The sequence below is a fragment of the Vigna angularis genome, chromosome 9 (genome assembly GCF_016808095.1).
Source record: "Vigna angularis cultivar LongXiaoDou No.4 chromosome 9, ASM1680809v1, whole genome shotgun sequence".
NCBI classification, from domain to species: Eukaryota; Viridiplantae; Streptophyta; class Magnoliopsida; order Fabales; family Fabaceae; genus Vigna; species Vigna angularis.
This window is the reverse complement of record NC_068978.1, coordinates 6,518,154-6,538,181: the sequence shown is the minus strand read 5'-3', so window position 1 is coordinate 6,538,181 and position 20,028 is coordinate 6,518,154. Positions and strand designations below refer to the sequence as shown.

The window sequence follows — 20,028 nt, the reverse complement described above, 5'->3', positions numbered from 1 at the left end:
TGGGCATTTTGTTTTACCCGCTATCGAGCCGAGCCGTTATCGGGTCACCCATTAATTTCTACTCTTACGTTCGAGATGTCTATACCTCGACTTGAAGGGGGTGTGTTGGAAGTCCCATAATAAAATTTGCACTCCACTTATATATTATAATTTGACATTATCTCTAGTCGTGACTTCCAACAATATGTGATTTCTATATAAATTTTCTCAAAATAATGGACAATATAATTTAAAAGATTGTGTTTATATAATGATACTAATCTTCTCCAAAAAGTTGTATCAATGCAAATATCGAATTTGTAACGTTAATTCTGAAACCAATTAGATCAAATATTTACCAATAGACTAAAAGATACATAGTCAAAATATAATTTTTTTAAGAATGTAATAGTTCAAATATCACAATTTGATTGTGACAATTGTGACTTAGTTTACTTGTGTCACGGAACAATGTATCTTAAAAAAATTTAATTATCATTAGATCACAATAATAAATTGAAATGTTTAAAGTTAAATTATTCATAAATATGTGATCTAAACTATTTTACATTTTATTAAAAACATGGTTTAAACTATTCATGTTTTAATAATTTTTGTCTTTAATTATTTACGTTTTCAATAAAAAAAACATTTTTTCTATACAATATGGATTAAAGGGCAAATAAAATTCAGCATATAACGAACAATAGATAACCACAACTTATTTCTGTTTTAAATAATGATTTTTTATTCTTTTTCATGTAAGTGTTACCTAATCTATAAAATAGTATAATATATATTATAGTTTGTTGTAAAATTATGTGTCACATAATAAATATTCCACAAGTCTGAAATATTTTTTACATCATTTTCATTATGTGAGAATGTTTTGGATCAGTTATATTAAAAATACATAAAATGTTAGACGAAATATTTTATAATTTACTTTTATGAGCAAAATACATTTTTTTTTAAGTTTAAGAATTGAAAAACATATTTAATCTTGAAAAATATATTTCATATTTTCTTTAACTCTAATATTTAATCTAGCCCTGACCAATGAAAAATCTCTATTTTTTGTCATACCTGTTTATCTTTTACACATTGTTTTTTATCTCATTTACTTTTTCCTATAAATTTACTTCCATCATCCTCAGTTTACAACAGTTCATATAATTTTTTAGACAATGTAAAAATCAATATGTGTTGAGGCACTCTAAACAGATCCACTACTACTTGCATGGCTAAGATCGAAGCTTTAGGTTGATTTGTCATTTGGAAGTTGGCATGGTTGAAAGAAAGAATCGGTCATTTCAAACAAACCAGACAGATCCTTTAAACTCGCAAGGAATACTGTCACCCCACATAATCTATCACAATCAATGTTTGAGAGGTCAAGCTCAAGCTCATCAACATTCTAATCTTGTACCATAACTCATGGTTAATATTACAAACTTAATCATTTTACCAATTTTTTTCATTTTTCACTTTTAGGTTTTGCTTCCTTACAATTTTCATTCCTATGCCAAGATTGTTTGATTCTCTAGGAAAGTTGGTGGCATCACCTCTTGCATAGAAAACGCATAATTCATTTTTTGTTTCTATTTTTTTTTAATCAAATCTTGAAAGGAAAGAATCCTGCTTTAGTTTATATACAATTTTGATGGTGCTTGAATCTGCATAAGCTTTACTCGAGAAGGAGCTTGTGATCTCAATCTCCTTCTTTGTTTTCATTTTGTATTGCTCTCCACCGTTCTTATCTGGTTAGAATCTAAAAACTCATTGATGAATTACATTGGCTTCTGACTTGAATGAATTGAATTCATATTTCAAATTCGTCTCTCCTCTTTCTTTTCAGGGTTTATTTTAGATCAAAACCAGAGTTATGGAACAATTTAGGCAAATTGGGGAGGCACTGGGGGCTTTGAAATCTGTGATGGTATTCCGGGAGAACATTCAAATAAATCAGAGGCAATGTTCTCTGCTTTTTGATGTGTTCAATTCTGCCTATGAGTGTATTGCAGATGAGATTACACAGAACCTGCAATTTGAAGAGAAGAATGTGAAGTGGAAGATTTTAGAGCAACCCCTGAGAGAGATCCATAAAATTTTCAGAGAAGGTGAAACTTACATTAGGCAATGCATGGAAACAAAGGACTGGTGGGCGAAAGCCATTACCTTATGCCACAACACTGATTGTGTTGAGTTTCATATACACAATCTGCTTTGTTGCATGCCAGTAGTAATTGAAGCCATAGAGTCTGCAGGAGAAACATCAGGGTTGGATCAAGAGGAGATGCAAAGGAAGAAGTACATAAACTCTAACAAATACAAGAAAGAGTACAGAGACATGAAGCTTTTCCAGTGGAAATTTGGGAAGCAGTACCTCGTCACTCAGGACTTATGCAACCGTTATGATAGTGTTTGGAAGGAAGATAGATGGTTTCTTTACAACAAACTCCTAGAAAAGAAAGTGGAAGGTGTGACAAAGTATGAGAAGAAATTGATAGATTTGCTTCTGAGAAATTTGGAAATAGCAAAATCAGTAGCAGGGAGGCTCCTTCCAAGCTCAATATTAGTTGGGTCTAAGGACTTTCAGGTGAGGAGAAGAATGGGGAATGCGAGTCAGTACAAGGAGATTTCATGGTTAGGTGAAAGCTTTGTGATAAGACATTTTACTGGGGACATTGAAGCTTTGCAACCTGAGATCATAGAACTTTTATCTCTTTCCCATCCAAATATAATGGACTGCCATGGTGGTTTTACCGATGAGGAGAAAAAAGAATGCTTTTTGCTAATGGAACTCATGAGCAAAACCCTTTCAACCCACATCAAAGAGATTCACGGTCCAAGAAGGCGAATACCGTTCTTGCTTCATGTAGCAGTTGATATCATGCTTCAGATTTCCAGGGGAATGGAGTATTTGCATTCAAAAAAAGTATATCATGGAGAACTAAACCCTTCAAGCATTCTTGTTAAGCCTAGAGGTGCATCCCCAGAGGGTTACTTGCACGCCAAGGTAACTGGATTTGGACTAACTTCTGTCAAGGATTTGAATCAGAAAGGGAACACAAATCAGAATGGAACTCCCCCATTCATCTGGTACTCTCCTGAAGTACTTGAGCAGGAAAACTCAGGAGGCACACCAAACTCCAAGTACACAGAGAAATCTGATGTGTACAGTTTTGGAATGGTTTGCTTTGAGCTTCTAACTGGCAAAGTCCCTTTTGAAGATAGTCATCTCCAAGGGGAGAAAATGAGCAGAAACATAAGGGCAGGAGAGAGGCCACTTTTCCCACTCAATTCACCCAAATATGTCATTAACTTGACAAAGAGATGTTGGCATATTGATCCACATCAACGTCCAAGCTTTTCTACCATATGTAGAGTTCTTCGTCATATAAAAAGATTTCTTATTATAAATCCTGGTTATAGTAGTCAGCCAGAACAACCAGTGCCACCAATAGATTATTGTGATGTAGAGTCACTGCTTCTGAAGAAGTATCCTTCTTGGGGAAGCTCTGAACCAGCACAAGTATCAATAATCCCATTTCAAATGTTTTCCTCTCAAGTTATAGAACGAGAAAAAATAACTTCATGCTGTAAGGATAATTCTGAGTCTGGAAGTGATGCTTCAGCCTGTGGTGATGAACTTGTTACCTCAGGGGATGAACCGTTTCCATCCACAGCTGAAAGGAAGTCTTTGCTTGGAAATGATATTATGAACAGAAAAATTATTATGTCCAGGAAATCTCTTGATTTGAAGCTCATCAAACAACCAGGTTGCCTTCTGAACCTTTTGCTGTTATTCATGCAATTATAAAATACGGCAGTTGATGATTTTAAGGAGCTAATTAAACTTCCTGCTATTATCAACAATGTTTTCTGCTGTTATGGCAAGTTTGTGAATTTCTTTTTCATTAATCAAAAGTTGCATACTCCTGCACGCTAAGGATACAAAAATACCTGCTTACTTGGAAGAAACCAAGGAAATTTCAGAAGTATTCTAGCCATAATAGATTATTATTTCTAACATATGTACATTGTTTGAGAAAATTTTCGTGTCAGAACGATTTAGAAATGTTGTAATTGAAGTTGCATATAGAAATTTTCGTGTCAGAACAAGTACCAAGAACTTTGAAAGCCCAAAAATCCACTTTCACAAACTGTCATTACATGACTCTAATTGTCCTCATTTTACCAATTTTTTTATAGTACATACACAAAAGTGGACTACTGCTATGGCACACTTTTGAATAAAGTTTATTAAGAAACTGAAATACAAATTAAGGGTGAGTTTGGTTTTTCATTTTGAAACTGCAACTAAACAAGTTTGATCACACAAGTGGTAGAGAGTGCGAACTTGGGAGAAAGGTTGAATAAGAGGTGAATTCTTTTCAAGTACTCTTGGAAAATATCTAAACAAAATAAATTTGGAGTGAGAAATTCTTTGTTGAAAATGTGAAATTATTTTTAGAAAACAGTTTTTAGAACTAAAAGGTAGGAAGAAAATCAAACAGAAGTAAATGATGGGAATCCTACTTCCTATGTATTGAAAACATTTCTCAAACATAAACCTGTCTTCAACAGGAAAAAGAGGGGGTGTTAAGGAAGAGGAGCTTCACTTTTATATAATTGCTAATTGTTTCTGAACTTGATGTGTTTTTTAATGTAGGCACATCGAAATGGAGATCAGCAAGACCTCCACAAATGTCCCCTCGTGCAAGAAGTATGAGAATTACATCAGAGAACAATATATCAAGTCCAAGGGCAATGAGAAGAGTATCTTCTGGTCATGTCTCAGACTCTGAGCTTTCTTAGATCACAGAATGGATTCACATTTTAGTCTTACTTCAGACACCAAGCAGATACTTATAAACTCAAGACTCTTCTCATTTGCAAGGATGGATTCACATAATTAACTTAAGTAGATTAAATTAATGTATTCTTGACATGAGTAGTTTGTGAAAAAGGATAGGAACAGCAGCAAGACGTTCTGTGACTGACTCCTTGTATTCATGCCACAGCAAAATGTCTCATTAATGCATGAAAACATTTTTTCCACCTTTTCCTTATCCTTAGTAACTGGGTGGAAATAGAACCTGGAGACTCAAATATAGCAAACTGGCACTGGAAGCATCTTTTGAACATATAACAGAAAACTAAAACATGATGTATAAAAGGTTTCAGTAGTTCTGCCTTAACTTTTGCACAATTTTCACTGACGGTGTAAAATTAACATTTGAACCATTATTACAACCACACTTAGTTTCTGCAAGCAAAATAGTAATGCACAGCATAGATCACATCCTGTAGTTTTCTGATAAACTAAAAGTGATTTGGAAGTTAAAGTAACAAGTATGTATCTATGCGCTGCATCCAGATCTGCTTTAGTAATATGTCCCTCACTTGCTTAACAGACTGCAGTCTCAGGAGCTTGGATGAGTAGGAGCAAGAAGTTATGCTGTAAAACAACATTTTTGTCTAAGACTCAAGTTCAATCAAATTTTCAGGTCTGTTTGGTGGCCCTAGATTGTTGATTTGTGAATTACGGATGCCATTGATGCGAAGTTTCTGAAGGAAAAACTTCTGCTTTGCATTTGGAGGGTGCTATATACAGATGTAATGAATCAGAGGAAACCTCTAGTCATGTGTGATACTGATATTTGAGAGAGAGACTTGCATGCTCCAGCTGCACCAGTGCTACAGTTCAAATTCCTAAATTTGTACATGCTATATTCAATTTTGGTTCAGCTTTTTTGTATCAGATTTTACAAAAGTTATCCTCCTATCATTTTGTAGAAAACTAGCTCCGGAAAATGATCAAAGCATGAAAAATAAACACACTTTTGCTCAGAAGCAAATTATTCCCCATTAATCATTGAAACCTGAACCAAAAACTAGTCTGAGAGTTCATCTCAGTGTCAACCAGATATGTTCTTTCTGTCAGACCATCTGAAATAGTTTAATAATTCCAACTGAGGTGGCGGCTACAAGCATGTTAGACTTCTTTCTCCAGCAAACACTAGAAACAAACTGTCTATTATCTGGATCACCAGAAATGGGATCAATTGGCTCAAATTCATGAGTAGCAATTGGCACTGGAAGTGATTTGTGATAACAGTATACCTGAAGGGATACATATTTAAAATGAATTAGAATTTGTATCTTGGTAATCTCACATTTGCTGGAAAAAATTATTAAGAAAAAGCAAAGTCTCATATTTTCATTAGGATGGTGTAGATATGAATCACCTCACCTTTTTAACTGTCTTAATTGCAAGAATGAATTGAATGACTCATTAATCAAAATTATACCTCATTAGATTCTGAACCACATGCAATGTATCCACCCGAAACAGACAATCCCACGAAATTCTGGAGAAGAATTTGAACAACAAACAAATTACAAAATGTCAAAGAAGACAAAAAGTATGGTAAAATGTGGAAAGAAATCAACCTTTTCATTTCTATGTCCTTTAAAGGTTAAGACACAAGCATCAGAAGACAAAGCAGAAGAACTGGCTTTCTTCAGGTCCCAAAGCTTCAAAGAGTTGTCAGTGGAAGCTGTGACAACCGCTCCAGCATCTATAAATTTTACATAGCTCACAGATTTCCTATGACCAGCTAATGAGCACCAAGGGATTCTAGTATGACGAAGATCATAACCATAAACCTTGTGATCAGATGACCCAAAAAATAAAAGATTTGTTGATGGAGGAGAGAACTGAACACAGCATATATTGGCATCCATACTGATAGTTTCCACAGAATTTCTCTACAAGCAAAAAAAAAAAAAAAGTTTAGACCATTATTACACACTGTGAAGCACAAGCATTCATCCTGTCTTTCTATCCCATATTCTTGTTTCTTTTCACATTAATCTTGTTTTATGTTCCAGGGAAAGAAGTTGAAAAACTCACGGAGTGTAATAGTAATGGTTTGTTATTGAAATGCATAAAAAAAACCATACCTCATTGATATTCCAAACTTTGACAGAACAGTCATCACTTCCACTAGCAAACATTTTTGGGTCAGACGGAGAAATGTGAACAGACCAAGCTCTCTCTTCGTGCTCTATGTATTGAGATAAAAGCTGACCAGTGCCTGCATCCCACATCTGAGTTCATCCATGCATGTTATATCAGTAATGTCAAATGTCAAGGAGTGAAAACAGCAAAAACAATGATAGCATAAGTATGAATGAAAAGGACATCACTAACATTGATTTTCTTTCATCAACTGTAGCATTATTGTTTCAAGAATTACACACCTTAATCTCGCCATCATAGTCAGCAGATGCCAGATGATTTTGTATGCAAGTGTTCCAGCACACACTACTAATCTTTGATTCATTTGACATCTCAACTACTGGGTACTGGATGTCATCAGAATCACCTGAAATAGCACTACTGAGCTCAAAAATCTTGATTTTCCTTGAAATTCCTCCTGCTGCAATGTAATCTTCATCACGGTCAAAACTTAAACCACACATTATATTTCCAGAACTATTTCCTAATCTGCCACACTCTTCAAACTTGCTGTAACGAGCAAACTTGCATAAACCTTCACAGAAGGATTCTAGACAAGCAACAGAACTCTGAATTCTTCTTGGCTCCTTATCAACATTCTCTACATGCCTCCATTCACTTTCCATCACATTGCTTGAAACAGATGAAGCCTCTTTGGGCAGAACTTGGGATCTTGCCGCAAAGTATGAACTCTCTAGCTCATTTATATTACTCATTAATCTTTCTTCATCCACAAATGACCTTCGAATCATTATACTGATGTCTGAATTGGAAGAATCTTGAGAGTGTGCATCGTTTCCTTTCACTTCTGGATTTTTCATTGGTGCCAAAGGAAATACTGAATCTGTCCCAAGTGAGTAGCTTCTTTCTACCTCCTTAATATCTTCATTCAAGAAATTCAGCACTTCTTCCAACTTGGCTGCCTGTTTCTTCTTTTCTTCTCTGAGTGAAATTAGAAAATGTTGTAAAATATCTGTTTCAGCTTCATTATCAGATACTCCAGCATCATCATTTTCAGAATTTTCTTCCTCTGGTTCGCATACAAGTTCAGATTCTGTAATCTTCCTGTTATACACAAAAGGAAAATTACAAAATTATAGAACAAACACGATGCCCCTTCAACGTTTTATCAACAATTATGTCATTATTTAAACATATCAAGGAAAGAAAATATGTGTTGTTTTTCTTATCAGGTATTTTCATTTGCATAGAGCCAAGAAGTTCTAAGCTGCTAATAGCACTTTCAAGTCCTTAACAGAGGTAATGAAACTAATAAAACATGCAGTGATCAGTAATCTGTTTCCAAAGTCTCATGCAACACAGATACTTGACCAAGTTTTTATGGATCTGAATAAAATCACTACAGGGTGATTTACAGAAGTAAAAGTTTTAATTTTTCAAAAAATCTAAGGTTAGGGAAATATGTTTTTACTTATAAATAGCATTATTAAGATTTTTTTTTCAGAAAAGATTTTTAGTCAAGTTTCTTACCCAATTATTTTTACGGGAGAGTTGAGAATATAAGGATGTGTTTGCATATGGAATTTTTTCATATAAATTTTAGGATTTAATACATCATTATTCATGACATATTACATAGTCCTTACTTTCATAAATAAATAACAAAAAATAATTTTCTTTATGAAAGACAAAGTACCAACTTGGATACATTTTCATAAATAAATTACCAAAAGTAAACAATTTATTTTTAGGATAAATAAAATAAAATTTCCTTATTCATTTTTACTAAAATATATTGAATTTTTATTTTTTTTATTTCGGATAAAAAATTATTTGAAACCTTGAATATAAGAGAAAAGAACGACTAGTCTCTTTAATCAAGATTGTCTTTGATAAGGATAAAAATATATTTTTAGAAACAGATGTTTTTAATAATTTTTTTATCAAACATAACATAATTAAGATCTATAATTTTTATATCCACTTAAAATAATGATCTAAATTTGTTATTTTTTTAAACATGAATAAAAGGCAGCATCAATGTTTTTTGGTTTGTAGGAATAAATTTACACGTTTTTTTTTTTAATTTAGCAATCAAGTTCTTCTTAATTTAATTGTATAGAGGGCCTTTAGATAAAAAAAAGTAGACTAAACTTTTTCACTATAGTATATTCAGTCTCCGCCTCCACGTACGCATATAAATTGAAAGAAAAAAAAAAGAGTATTTCAATACTTTTCTAAATTTATATTTAATTTTATTTTATTATAATTATTTTCTATATTATATAAAGAGATTAAAAGATGAAGTAGACATGAAAAACAAAGTCCTTTCAAAATCAGTAATTTTGATGTGTTTATAAAACATATTCTACTTTTATTTATAATTATATGTAAAGAAGATATATTATTTTAGTATTTTGTTTTGTTTTTCTAATTTTACCTTTTTAATTATTATTTTTAAATTTAAATAATAATTCATAATAAAAAAATACTTTTCAGTTTTATCTTTTTAACTCATATAATTATTAATTTTAAAAATGGCGGGTGTATTTAAGATAATACTCATCTATATCTATTTCTAAAAACAATATCTTTAAAATTAATGTTATGTATTTATCATTAAATAAATTTTAAAAAACTGTAATTCCTATTTCTAAAGGAATTAAATAATTTGCCAAAACAAAACCAAAATTTACCCCTTTAACAAAAAATAAAATGTTCAGTTCTAAATTATTTATGGACAAGATAAAATAAATTATACAAACAAAATATAAAACAGACATTACTAAAATCATTTTTAAGTTATAATATTTTGAAAACCTTAATATATTTTACTACCCCATATAACTATACATATTACTATTTTATTTAAAATTATTAATATAACCTAAATTAATGTTTTATTAAAAGGTTGATGATAGTAATTTAAAAAAAATGTCAACGGTAATTTTTCTTTCATAAGAATTGTAAATAATAATAATAACCCTCTCGGCGAGCAGAGTTGCTGTTCTTCGTCGTCCACCACCGCCACCCAGGCCTTTCCCGCGAGCAGGGGCTGGAGCTCCGGCGAGTCCATGGTGTTCCTCGCTTTCCAACAGGCGGCGGCGGCATCCCAGTGAAAGAGGTTGACGGTGGGGTCAGTAGAGAAGGTTTTGCGTCTGGGGAGACAGTAAAGAAGGGCAGAGAGGATAGAGAGAGCGAGGAGGAGGAGGGCGAAGGAAGCGCCGGTGACCGCGACGGCAAGGGGATTGGTGGCGGAGGTTGATGTGGGGTGGAAGAGTTGGTTGAGGTGCAGTAACTTCCACATTGTGTTGGTTTAGAGAGAGAAATAAGAGAAGAGGAAGACTTTGAGTGAATGTGTATTGAAAAATAATGAATCATATGAAACAATAAATAGAGATAAAGTTGACCATAACGTGGATTTCTTTTATTATATACAATAAGACATTTTTGTGTCTATGTGTGCACTTTTTTTTGCCATGTGTAGATATTGCTTAATATCTAAGCACAAAAATTGCTTAGCTTCGTGTGTTGTTTCTGTCCACAATTGTTAATAATTTTTTTAATCAAACCAAAGGTAAATGTTAAAAGTGGTAGGTTCAATTAAGATTATGCTTTTTCATGGTGCTTTGTGAATTAAAAGTGATTGATTTACTAAGGACAACTTTAGCAGGATGTTTAACTTTGAAAAATGTTTCCAAAATTATATGACTGTAAAAAATGAGAAAAGTTGTCTGATTTTATTTTATTTTACCAATTTGGAATAATTTAAAACTAAAATTACTAACATGATGTAAGTTTTAAAAAAGTTACATTTTGATACAAGTAATGTTATTGTGATATAACTTTAATGTTATTTTGATACAAGTAATGTTACATTGTGATACAAGTAATTCCTTTTTTTCTTCTACTATTTCACAATCACGACAATTTATCTCCTTTTTTTTCCTATTCTTCTTGTTCTCTGTTGCCCCATCCACAACTTCTCTATTTTCTCTTTCAAATGAAAAATAAATACCAACATTATGGGATTTCATTTAATTAATAAATTATAATCTTTATTAATGTATAACTAAAGATATTTTATTATAATTTGGAGAAAGGAAGTAAAGAAACACTTGATATATTTTTGAACTAATTAACTTTTTATAATTTTTTGAAAATATTTTATAACTTTATCAACTTTATTTCATTAACCTTCTGAAATTTAATGAACATTGTTTATTGTCATGTAATTTTATTTATGTGTAATTATATAATATTTTATATAATTTTTTCACTTTTAACTATTTATTATTTCATTTAAAATTTATATATTTATAATTTTTTTCTAAATATTTGACGTTAAATATATTATTTTATAATATAATATTTTATTTTTCGTGATTTAAAAAATAATAATTAATTGATATTGTATCAGTATGAAAACGGGTATGAGCAAGAATACAACTATATTTGTTGATGGATATGAGAACGAGTCTTTTATGAAAAAAAAAATGTGATTATTAGGTACTACAAATAAAACAGATTTAATCAAAAGAAAATATGTTTAAATTCTTTAAGTAGAAATATAATTAGGTACTACAAATTATTGTGATTTAACTTAACATGGTGGAGACTTAAAAAACTTTTAGTACTCATTATTAATGAGAATTTATTCTGAAAGTAAATTATTAAAAAATATATTTAAATTAAATATATTTTTTATCTTCAAACTATTTATTAAAATTATATTTCGCCATATTATTTTGAAGTATATATCAATTTTATTCATCATCCTTGCTAAACTGGATTTTCAGGAAAGAGAATCATTGCTACGACTTTCGATTAGCTAGCAATTATTTGGAGTTTAGAGTTTGGGAACTGTTTTGAATTAAAGTAGTTAGAAAGCCAAAAATATTATAGAAAAATTGGTTCATTGTTGAGAGCCATCTCACTAGTTTTCTTCACCATCTCCTTAACTCTCACCAGTACCTCCGTAACCACCATATTATAGCAAAAACATGCAACTTTGCACAATTTTTAAAGGTGTAACATTCCTAATTGAACCACTATATAAACTACAGATAGGTTTGGAAATTAAGAGCAAAGCATAGGTCATAAAATGTACTTTTTCTGATAAATTAAAAGTGATTTGGAAGTTAATAGGTATCTATCTCTACATTGGAAGGTGTGCTATATACAGAAGTAAAGGATCAAAGAAAACCTCTAGTCCCATGTCATACTGATATTTGAAAGAAAAGTTGCAAGCTCCAGCTTCACCAGTGCTTCAATCCAAAGCCTACATTACTACATGCTATATACATTTCTTGTTCACCTAATTTTGGTTTAGAAGCAATGACAAATCAATACTCCATTTAAGCTTTTTATCCCTTTAATCATTGAAGCCTGAGATTTTATCTCAAATAAAACACAAACTTAGTCTTTTGAAGGATACTAAACAAATTATGCAGTCAAGAAATGAAAGCTTTCTAGGTTCAGTGTCTCAACCAAATATTTTATCTTTTCTGTCAGACCATCTGCAACAGTTTCACAATTCCAACTGAGTTGGCTGCAACAAGCATGCTAGATTTGTTTCTCCAGCAAACACTAGAAACAAACTGTCCACTATTATCACCACTATTTAGATGACCAGAAATAGGATCAATTGACTCAAATTTGTGAGAAGCAATTGGCACGGGCAGTGATTTGTGATAACAGTACACCTGAAAGGTAGAAATGTTTAAAATGAATTACAATTTATATCAAAGTTTAAGGATGTATTTAACCCTTATATTAAATTCCTGACCTATATACCAAGCATCTTTCACAAGGTATAAATAATTATGCTCGGTGATCCAGAACACATTTATGCTTGGTGATCCAGAAGATATAATATTTTAATCTGTATTAGGACTTGTGATAACAAAGCTTGATTTTTTTCAAGATCAGTAAGACAATTCATAAAAGAACAAAAGCAAAACTAATCATACATACGTATATGATGAAAGCAATAACAAATCTATGTAAACATTAGCCTATACACAACTTCATTCCATGATCAGGCTTCTAAATAAGCATAAAGTAACCCAAAAGAGATAAGAAAATTCAACCAAATTCTTTTCCCACATATAGTGCAGATTTTGAAATATTTTGCCGGTTTCACGACAATCAGCATCCAAGGGTGAACTGAGACTATTATTCCATTCCATATTGCAAATTCAAGGATATGAAAAAAACAAAAGCCATACCTCATTAGATTCTGAACCACATGCAATGTATCCATCCAAAACAGATAATCCCACAAAATTCTGCAGAAGAAGATGATAATGATGAAAGATAAACAGATTAGAAGAACAAATAAAAGAATACAGAAAAGTGTGATAAAATATGTTGAGAGACCAACCTTTTCATTACTATGACCTTTATAGTTTAAGACACAAGAATCAGATGACAAACCAGAAGAGCTGGTTTTCTTCAGGTCCCAAAGCTTCAAAGAGTTGTCAGTGGAAGCAGAGACAACTGCTTCAGCATCTATAAATTTTACATAACTAACAGCTTTGCCATGACCAGCTAATGTGCACCACGGAATCTTAGTGTGACGAAGATCATAACCATAAACCTTGTAATCAGCTGATCCAAAAAATAAAAGATTTGTTGAGTAAGAAGAGAACTGAACACAGCATATATTGGCAGGGTTCCAGATGGTTCCCAGAGAATTTTTCTGCACAAACAATAGCATATCAGACAATTAGTATGCAGTATGAAGCAATAGCATTCAAAAGCATATTTTCTATCACATAGTTATGTTTCTCTTCATATCATTCTTTTTATTTTCTAGGGAAGAGGAAAAACAACATGAAAAATATTCTACTATTCAACTTCAAATAATATAAATACCAATGCATTATTCCCTTCATTCCAAAACTATAATTGGGTAACCTAGTTCACGGCCTTTAAGAAAACATTAACCATTACATTTGTAGACTAGAATATCCCAAATTAATGTAGCATTTTAGTAAAATTTAATGCTTTAGTGGATATAAATAAGGGTACAAGTATTACAAATGCTATCTTGGATTTCTAAAACAGCATATTTTTGGAACAAAACTAAATTGTTACTATTAAATGCATAAAAGAAAGCATGCCTCGCTGATATTCCACAGTTTGACAGAGCAGTCATCACTTCCACTAGCAAACATTTTTGGGTCTGACAGAGAAAAATGAACAGACCAAGCTCTCTTTTGGTGCTCCATATATTGGGACAATGGCTGACCAGTGTCTGCGTCCCACATCTGAATTCATCCATACAAGTTATGTTATTAATGTCAATGAAACCTAAGAAACAGTCAAATGCAAAGGCAATGAAAGTTTGGTTAGTATGAATGAAAGGAGACAACACTAAAATTGGTTTTCATCAATATTTCAATAATTTTAGTCCTTGGAAATATCATAATATAGTTTTAATACCACTAACAAAATGTTAGTTTTAAGTCTTCACAAATTGTAAAAGTTTTTAAAGTGGTACCTATCATTATTCATGTTAAGTTGATAATGTATGAATCTGAAACTAACTAATATGAAATGTCTATATATATATATATATATATATATATATATATATATATATATAGATAAGGACTACTTAAGAAAATTATGTGGACTAAGAAAATTTAGTTATATGTGCATAGACTTAAACATATTAAACCATTTCATCGATTATAGTTCTAATGATGCAAGGTATACACACCTGAACAACACCATCATAGTCAGTAGATGCCAGATGATTTCTAATGTTGGTGTTCCAGCACACACAGCTAAGCTTTGATTTATTTGTCATCTCAACCAATGGGTACTGAATGTCAACAGAATCACTTGAAATAGCATTGAGGTCAAAAATCTTGATTTTCTTTGAAACTCCTCCTGCTGCCATGTAATCTTCATCACGGTCAAAACTTAAAGCACACATTACATTGGAAGAACTAAGCAGATCTCTATTTCTTAATCTGCCACGCTCTTCAAACTTGCTGTAACGAGCAAACTTGCATAAACCTTCAAAGAAGGATCCTAGACAACCAACAGAAGTATTTATTCTTCTAGGCTCCTTATTTGCATGCTCTCCTTGAGGCAATCTCCATCTATTTTCCATCAGATTTTTATCATTGCTTGGAATAGATGAATCATCTTTTGGCAGGACTCGGATTCTTGTAGAAAAGTAAGAATTCTCTAGCTGACTTATGTTAGCCATAAATCTTTCTTCATCACCAAATGACCTTTGAATGGATCTACTGATGTCTGAACTAGAAGAATCTTGAAAATGCAAATTGTTCTGACTCACTTCTGAATTTTTCATTTGTGCCAAAGGAAATACTGAATCTGTACCAAATGAATATCTTCTTTCTACCTCCTGAATATCTTCATACAACAAATTTAGCTGTTCTTCCAACTTGGAAGCCTGTATCATCTTTTCTTCTTTGAGTGAAGTTAGAAAATGTAGTAATTTATCTGTTTCACCCTCATCATCAGATATTCCAACATCTTCTATAGAGCTTGATTCCTCTGATTCTCGTATAAACTCAGATTCTAAAATGATCCTGTTGTACATAACAGAAGAATTAAAAAATTATAATATAAATAGAAGCTTCTTCAACATCTATATAAATATTCTTTTATCTGTATGATTGATTGAGACAGTCATATAGAGTTTGTGTAGTTAGCACCACTCATTTATATCAGTGGCCATATAACAAATGATGTCCTAAGTTCCTCTCAATATCAGTATCTCACTACTATCACATCCATCATGAAGCCATTGAAAGATGGCACTTTCAGGATACATTCTTGAGTAAGAAAAATTATACAAATTCAAATGAGGCAGAAAGGTATCGACAAACATAAGAAAGAGAGCATGTTACATCACCTGGCATTAGGACGAGAGGATGGTTCAGGATGCAGAAGCCAAAGACAAAAGCCAGCTTCCTTTGGATTTTCTGCTAGAAATTTAGGCGGTAAGATTCTATGACACAACTCCAACATCGCAGTTGAATGCGCCTCCCTTGATTCAATATCGCACAGCAACTGAGAATACCATCCACATAAATGTTTAAAAGATTAACATATTTAAACAATTAATGTTTGAATATGATTAATAGCAACTTAAATACTTAAAATGATCAACATATTTAACTTTAATCCAGAAAGTTCAATCCTCCATAACTCATGTTTCAATGTCCATTCTAAAGGTTTGGTACTGCATGTCAGACAGATGTTTTGTTTGGAATTAATTTCTTGCTGGTTGCAGCAACCAAAATCTCATCATTTTCATGAACATGTTCAGAAAAAAAAAATAATGAAGCATATTGAAACCCTATGGTTAGTTTCATTATTAAAATCCAACACAATCATTTGGCTTCCTATCAATAAAAATAATATATGATAAAGCTTTATGAAAGGTACAATGTGTGAGACAATATTTTCTTACTTCAAAAAGAAGAATTCCAAGGCTATAAATATTAGATGACAAGGTGCAGACTCCATCATTCAGCATTTCTGGACTACAATACCACTTCTCTTCTAATGGAATGGTAGGAATGGTAGCAGACATAAACTGATTTTCTTTGGTAATAGTATGTTGACAATTAGAAATATCTTTAATCCTTGATTCCAAGGATCGGATTGTGTTAGAGTCAGTTTGATTCACTATTGTCCTGAAGCCATGAGTAAAGGAGCATTGATGCGACTGCCCAGAAGATCCTGACTCTTCAAACAGCTTTTGCTGCTTTGTACTTGAACTTTGGCAAGCACAGGTATTCTGTTCCAGAGGCCTTTTCCTAGTCACATTGCAGGTCATGAATTCATTGCCTAACCGTTCTTGACCATATGAACCAATGTACTTAATCTTACTTGAACACAATAAGGTGAAACAAGATGGCCAAAAGTCTAGCAAGACAAGTCCTTGGGAGTGTGCAAAATCAACCAATTCCAATACCTGCTTAAATATATGAATTTTTCTTAATTTCTTCATGTTATGACATTCAGATTTCAGCCACTCTCTTAAGTTTATTTCATTGCTACCAGACACTACAGTTTCTTCCACTAAAGGCTTATTATCATCATCATCAACATTTGATCTCCTCAGTGTATCAGATTGAAACATGGCTGCAAAAGATTTCTCATCCTCCAGACTCTTGTGTCCTCCTACAATGCCGAAGCTTTTGTCTTTTAAATCTTCACAAATAACCTCCTTTCCCTTCCTTGTTTGCTTTACAATCAACTGAGGATAATTATATGCAGATGAAGTACTCTGGGTCATACTGCTAATAAGATGTGCATTGTTTGAGATTATAATCTGATTTACACTATTACCAGATAAAGGCTTCAGGTCCCAAACTTCAAAATCCTTTCCCTTAAGTACCTTACTTAATCTGAATGGTATCTGTTCTTCAACCTTGGAAACAACTTCTCTATTTATGTCATTATACTTAGACTCAACCGTCAATTGATTCCTTGTCTGTATTGAATTATGTGGGAGAGTAACTAAATCTGAGTTCTTGCTCTTATAATTCCTAATAGCAGCAGACAACTTTTCAACAATGTGTTCAGAATCTAAACCAGAACACAAACTAGTACTAGGAAGTCCAGATCCAGCAAAGGAAATTACATACCTATTCATACCATTGTCCTGATTACCAATCACATTGTCATTTGGCAAATTTTCAGACAATTCCTTCTTAATAGGTGTGCACAATCTAGGTGACCTTGACATGTTTTGCTGACCCCCATTCTTAAGAAAAGAATCATTAGTTTTTCTCTTGTGCTCCTCAGTCCCAGTCCCGGTCCCACCATTTGCAGTACTCATGTCTTCTAGCAAAACTCATGCACATCCAAATGCAGTTCCTTCCATTAATTTGAAAGAACTGCACCAGAAGATTTAGAACAGTGAGATCACAAAAAATAGTTCAGAGAACAAACTTCAACATAATTAGAATGAGAAACTATGAAAATAGAAACTGAAAACCTAGACACAGTTATAGTAATACAATACTTAGACTCATTACGGTCAGCCGATACAAATAGATGTCAAAATTTCCAAAGGGGACATGAGCATGCATGTACTGAAGCTGTTCAATTTGTTATAACCAGAGATATAATTTTTGTGTCAGATGACAAAATATAAAGTTAACCATTTTGCTAACATGAAATATAGAGAGTGTACGATTGTGTGCAGAAAGAACAAATAAAAACACCAATGAATGAACAAGTTGTAAGCAGCATGATAGAAAGAGATATCAGAGACCAATGGATAAAATAAACTGATAAAGAGAATGATTTAGATGGTTACCTCATAGTTAACAAGAGTTCCTCTCAGAAAAGAAATATCTTGGTACAAAACTGACAAACAAATAGTACAATGAAACCAATAAATACTTGAATTGAGAGAAAAACTTAGGTTGTTTTTGGGTTAGATATTTATTATAATTATTATGGACACAATTTAGTAGTTTTTTCTTTTTCATTAATTAGATTCGGAGCATATAGGACTGTCCACGTCTGAGGCCAAAAGTACTGCCACGATATCATGTTGCCGCCGCCAGCTACACAAATTTAAATGAAGTATAAATTAATATTTTTTTTTATCAATTGATGTTTTTTTATATTTTTATTAAGGTGGTCCAAGTGACTACGTCAACTATCTAATGTTCTTGTTAAACTTTTTTTTTTTCTTATGTGATCAAAGATTGCATAGTCTTTTCATTACTGTAGAGCCTAGTGGTTTAGAATTTCATCCTATTTGAAACTTTATTTACATTAAAGAAAGATAAGTTTAAAGTTAAGATATTTCTATGGTCTTAAATATAATCATAGTAGTTTCATTTTTTATTTTACTTCCTGTTATAATTTGTAGAAACTTGACTTGTTTCTTAAGCTTTTTTCGCAATAATAAAAGTAATATGATATTTATTACTCTATTCAGTATAAATTAAGATTTGTAGCTAAAATCTAAGCTGAACTCAATTTAACAACAAACATAAATTGAAAGGCCTGAACGATTTTGTGTTAGTATTTAATTAAAATTTATAATTAACATGATTTCTAAAATCATTTTTATAAAAATTAATAAATTTATACAATAATTTATAATCAAATAAAAATTATATATAATATAATATAATCCTCAGTGTTTTTATAAAGAAAAAAACATTTGTGTTATATTTTGTATTAAATGATTTAAATATTTTTAAAATTAAATTATTAATTTTGGAGAAAAACATGTTCGGTGGTTACTAAGATGACACGACGCTATGCATGATTCTAAGTGTCAGCGGTTGCAAGTGGCAGTATTCAAGTATTTGTAATGAATGTTAGTATTAACATTAAAAAAGTTAAAGAGGTTTACAGTAGTTTGGTAAATCTACTTTACACGTGCCACTGATATTCTTTGAGTTGCATATATGTGGCTTGTGTTGGGGCTATGCACATAAAGAACCTGTCTCTCGTGTTGTGTAGAAGAGAAAATAGTATTTTACATGTTAAATTATTGTTTAATAATGATTTGATTATCATTCCTTTGAAAAATAATAAAAAATGCAAATAATATGAAAACGAAAACCTAAAATAATATTAAATTAAGTTTAGTGTTTGTTATTAATCAAAACTTTACTAAAACTAAAGTTAGTTTCATTTGTTATCATCTCTTATATTTTCATAATTTCTTATGGGAGTTAATAGGTGAAAAGATTTAAAAGTACATGAATTATTAGTTTCATTGCTCAAGACACTTAATCTCTTACCTTTACCTTTTATTGTATGGTTGCTCTTTAGAACCTATGGATATAAGAGACAAAGGAATGTGAACAAAACAATACAATACAAGGAAGATGATATAACAAGAACCCTTAGAAACATGCCATTGAATACAAGTTTAATTTATGAAATGTAAAGGAAAAGTTTGACGCGCATAGTTTTAATTACATGCTAAAAACAACAAAGCATAAAATATAGTAATACTTCCTTTGTATGAAGCAAGTTCCAAACAAATAATAAAACATGCATATATTTTGTTTGAGAGATGATATAAC

General features: G+C 31.8%; 3 protein-coding genes across 8 annotated transcripts; 1 reads left to right on the top strand and 2 right to left on the bottom strand.

Annotated features, from left to right (window-relative positions):
- The first annotated feature begins 1,142 nt into the window (after positions 1-1,142).
- LOC108322580 (uncharacterized) lies at positions 1,143-5,538 on the top strand. 2 transcript variants are annotated; one of them, XM_052868826.1, is made up of 4 exons: positions 1,143-1,419; positions 1,838-3,761; positions 4,655-4,771; positions 5,400-5,538. In XM_052868826.1, exons 2-4 carry the CDS (start codon positions 1,865-1,867, stop codon positions 5,426-5,428), a joined length of 2,043 nt encoding a protein of 680 aa, XP_052724786.1. In that variant the 5' UTR covers positions 1,143-1,419; positions 1,838-1,864; the 3' UTR covers positions 5,429-5,538. The 2 variants fall into 2 exon arrangements, with proteins under 2 accessions (XP_052724786.1, XP_017410207.2); XM_017554718.2 differs by lacking the exon at positions 1,143-1,419 and adding an exon at positions 1,436-1,742.
- Positions 5,202-10,328, bottom strand: LOC108322581 (protein SUPPRESSOR OF PHYA-105 1). The gene is made up of 6 exons (XM_017554719.2): positions 9,955-10,328; positions 7,252-8,074; positions 6,952-7,098; positions 6,439-6,756; positions 6,297-6,356; positions 5,202-6,108 (listed from the first exon to the last, which is right to left on the bottom strand). The coding sequence occupies exons 1-6, from the start codon at positions 10,275-10,277 to the stop codon at positions 5,926-5,928; spliced, it is 1,854 nt and encodes a 617-aa protein (XP_017410208.1). The 5' UTR covers positions 10,278-10,328; the 3' UTR covers positions 5,202-5,925.
- Positions 10,329-12,162: 1,834 nt separating this feature from the next.
- Positions 12,163-18,402, bottom strand: LOC108322606 (protein SUPPRESSOR OF PHYA-105 1). 5 transcript variants are annotated; one of them, XM_017554752.2, is made up of 9 exons: positions 18,291-18,402; positions 17,614-17,865; positions 16,431-17,514; positions 15,870-16,027; positions 14,700-15,543; positions 14,098-14,244; positions 13,356-13,673; positions 13,201-13,260; positions 12,163-12,675 (listed from the first exon to the last, which is right to left on the bottom strand). In XM_017554752.2, exons 2-9 carry the CDS (start codon positions 17,805-17,807, stop codon positions 12,481-12,483), a joined length of 3,000 nt encoding a protein of 999 aa, XP_017410241.1. In that variant the 5' UTR covers positions 17,808-17,865; positions 18,291-18,402; the 3' UTR covers positions 12,163-12,480. The 5 variants fall into 5 exon arrangements, with proteins under 5 accessions (XP_017410241.1, XP_017410237.1, XP_052724645.1 ...); XM_017554748.2 differs by having other exon boundaries at positions 16,431-17,865; XM_052868685.1 differs by lacking the exon at positions 18,291-18,402 and adding an exon at positions 18,145-18,166 and having other exon boundaries at positions 16,431-17,865.
- Positions 18,403-20,028: the final 1,626 nt, after the last annotated feature.

What these genes read in the sequence shown, in the direction of transcription:
- LOC108322580 (XM_052868826.1), top strand. Translation starts at nt 1,865, where the DNA reads ATGGAACAATTTAGGCAAATTGGGGAGGCACTGGGGGCTTTGAAATCT. An exon ending in GAAGCTCATCAAACAACCAG is followed by an intron (nt 3,762 to 4,654) that starts GTTGCCTTCTGA and finishes TTTTTAATGTAG; the next exon opens with GCACATCGAAATGGAGATCA. An exon ending in AATGAGAAGAGTATCTTCTG is followed by an intron (nt 4,772 to 5,399) that starts GTCATGTCTCAG and finishes CTTGCTTAACAG; the next exon opens with ACTGCAGTCTCAGGAGCTTG.
- LOC108322581 (XM_017554719.2), bottom strand. Translation starts at nt 10,277, where the DNA reads ATGTGGAAGTTACTGCACCTCAACCAACTCTTCCACCCCACATCAACC. An exon ending in AAGTTTGGAATATCAATGAG is followed by an intron (nt 6,757 to 6,951) that starts GTATGGTTTTTT and finishes TTTTGCTTGTAG; the next exon opens with AGAAATTCTGTGGAAACTAT. An exon ending in AAGGACATAGAAATGAAAAG is followed by an intron (nt 6,357 to 6,438) that starts GTTGATTTCTTT and finishes ATTCTTCTCCAG; the next exon opens with AATTTCGTGGGATTGTCTGT.
- LOC108322606 (XM_017554748.2), bottom strand. Translation starts at nt 17,807, where the DNA reads ATGAGTACTGCAAATGGTGGGACCGGGACTGGGACTGAGGAGCACAAG. An exon ending in TTGGAATTCTTCTTTTTGAA is followed by an intron (nt 16,028 to 16,430) that starts GTAAGAAAATAT and finishes TGGTATTCTCAG; the next exon opens with TTGCTGTGCGATATTGAATC. An exon ending in ACTATGATGGTGTTGTTCAG is followed by an intron (nt 14,245 to 14,699) that starts GTGTGTATACCT and finishes GGATGAATTCAG; the next exon opens with ATGTGGGACGCAGACACTGG.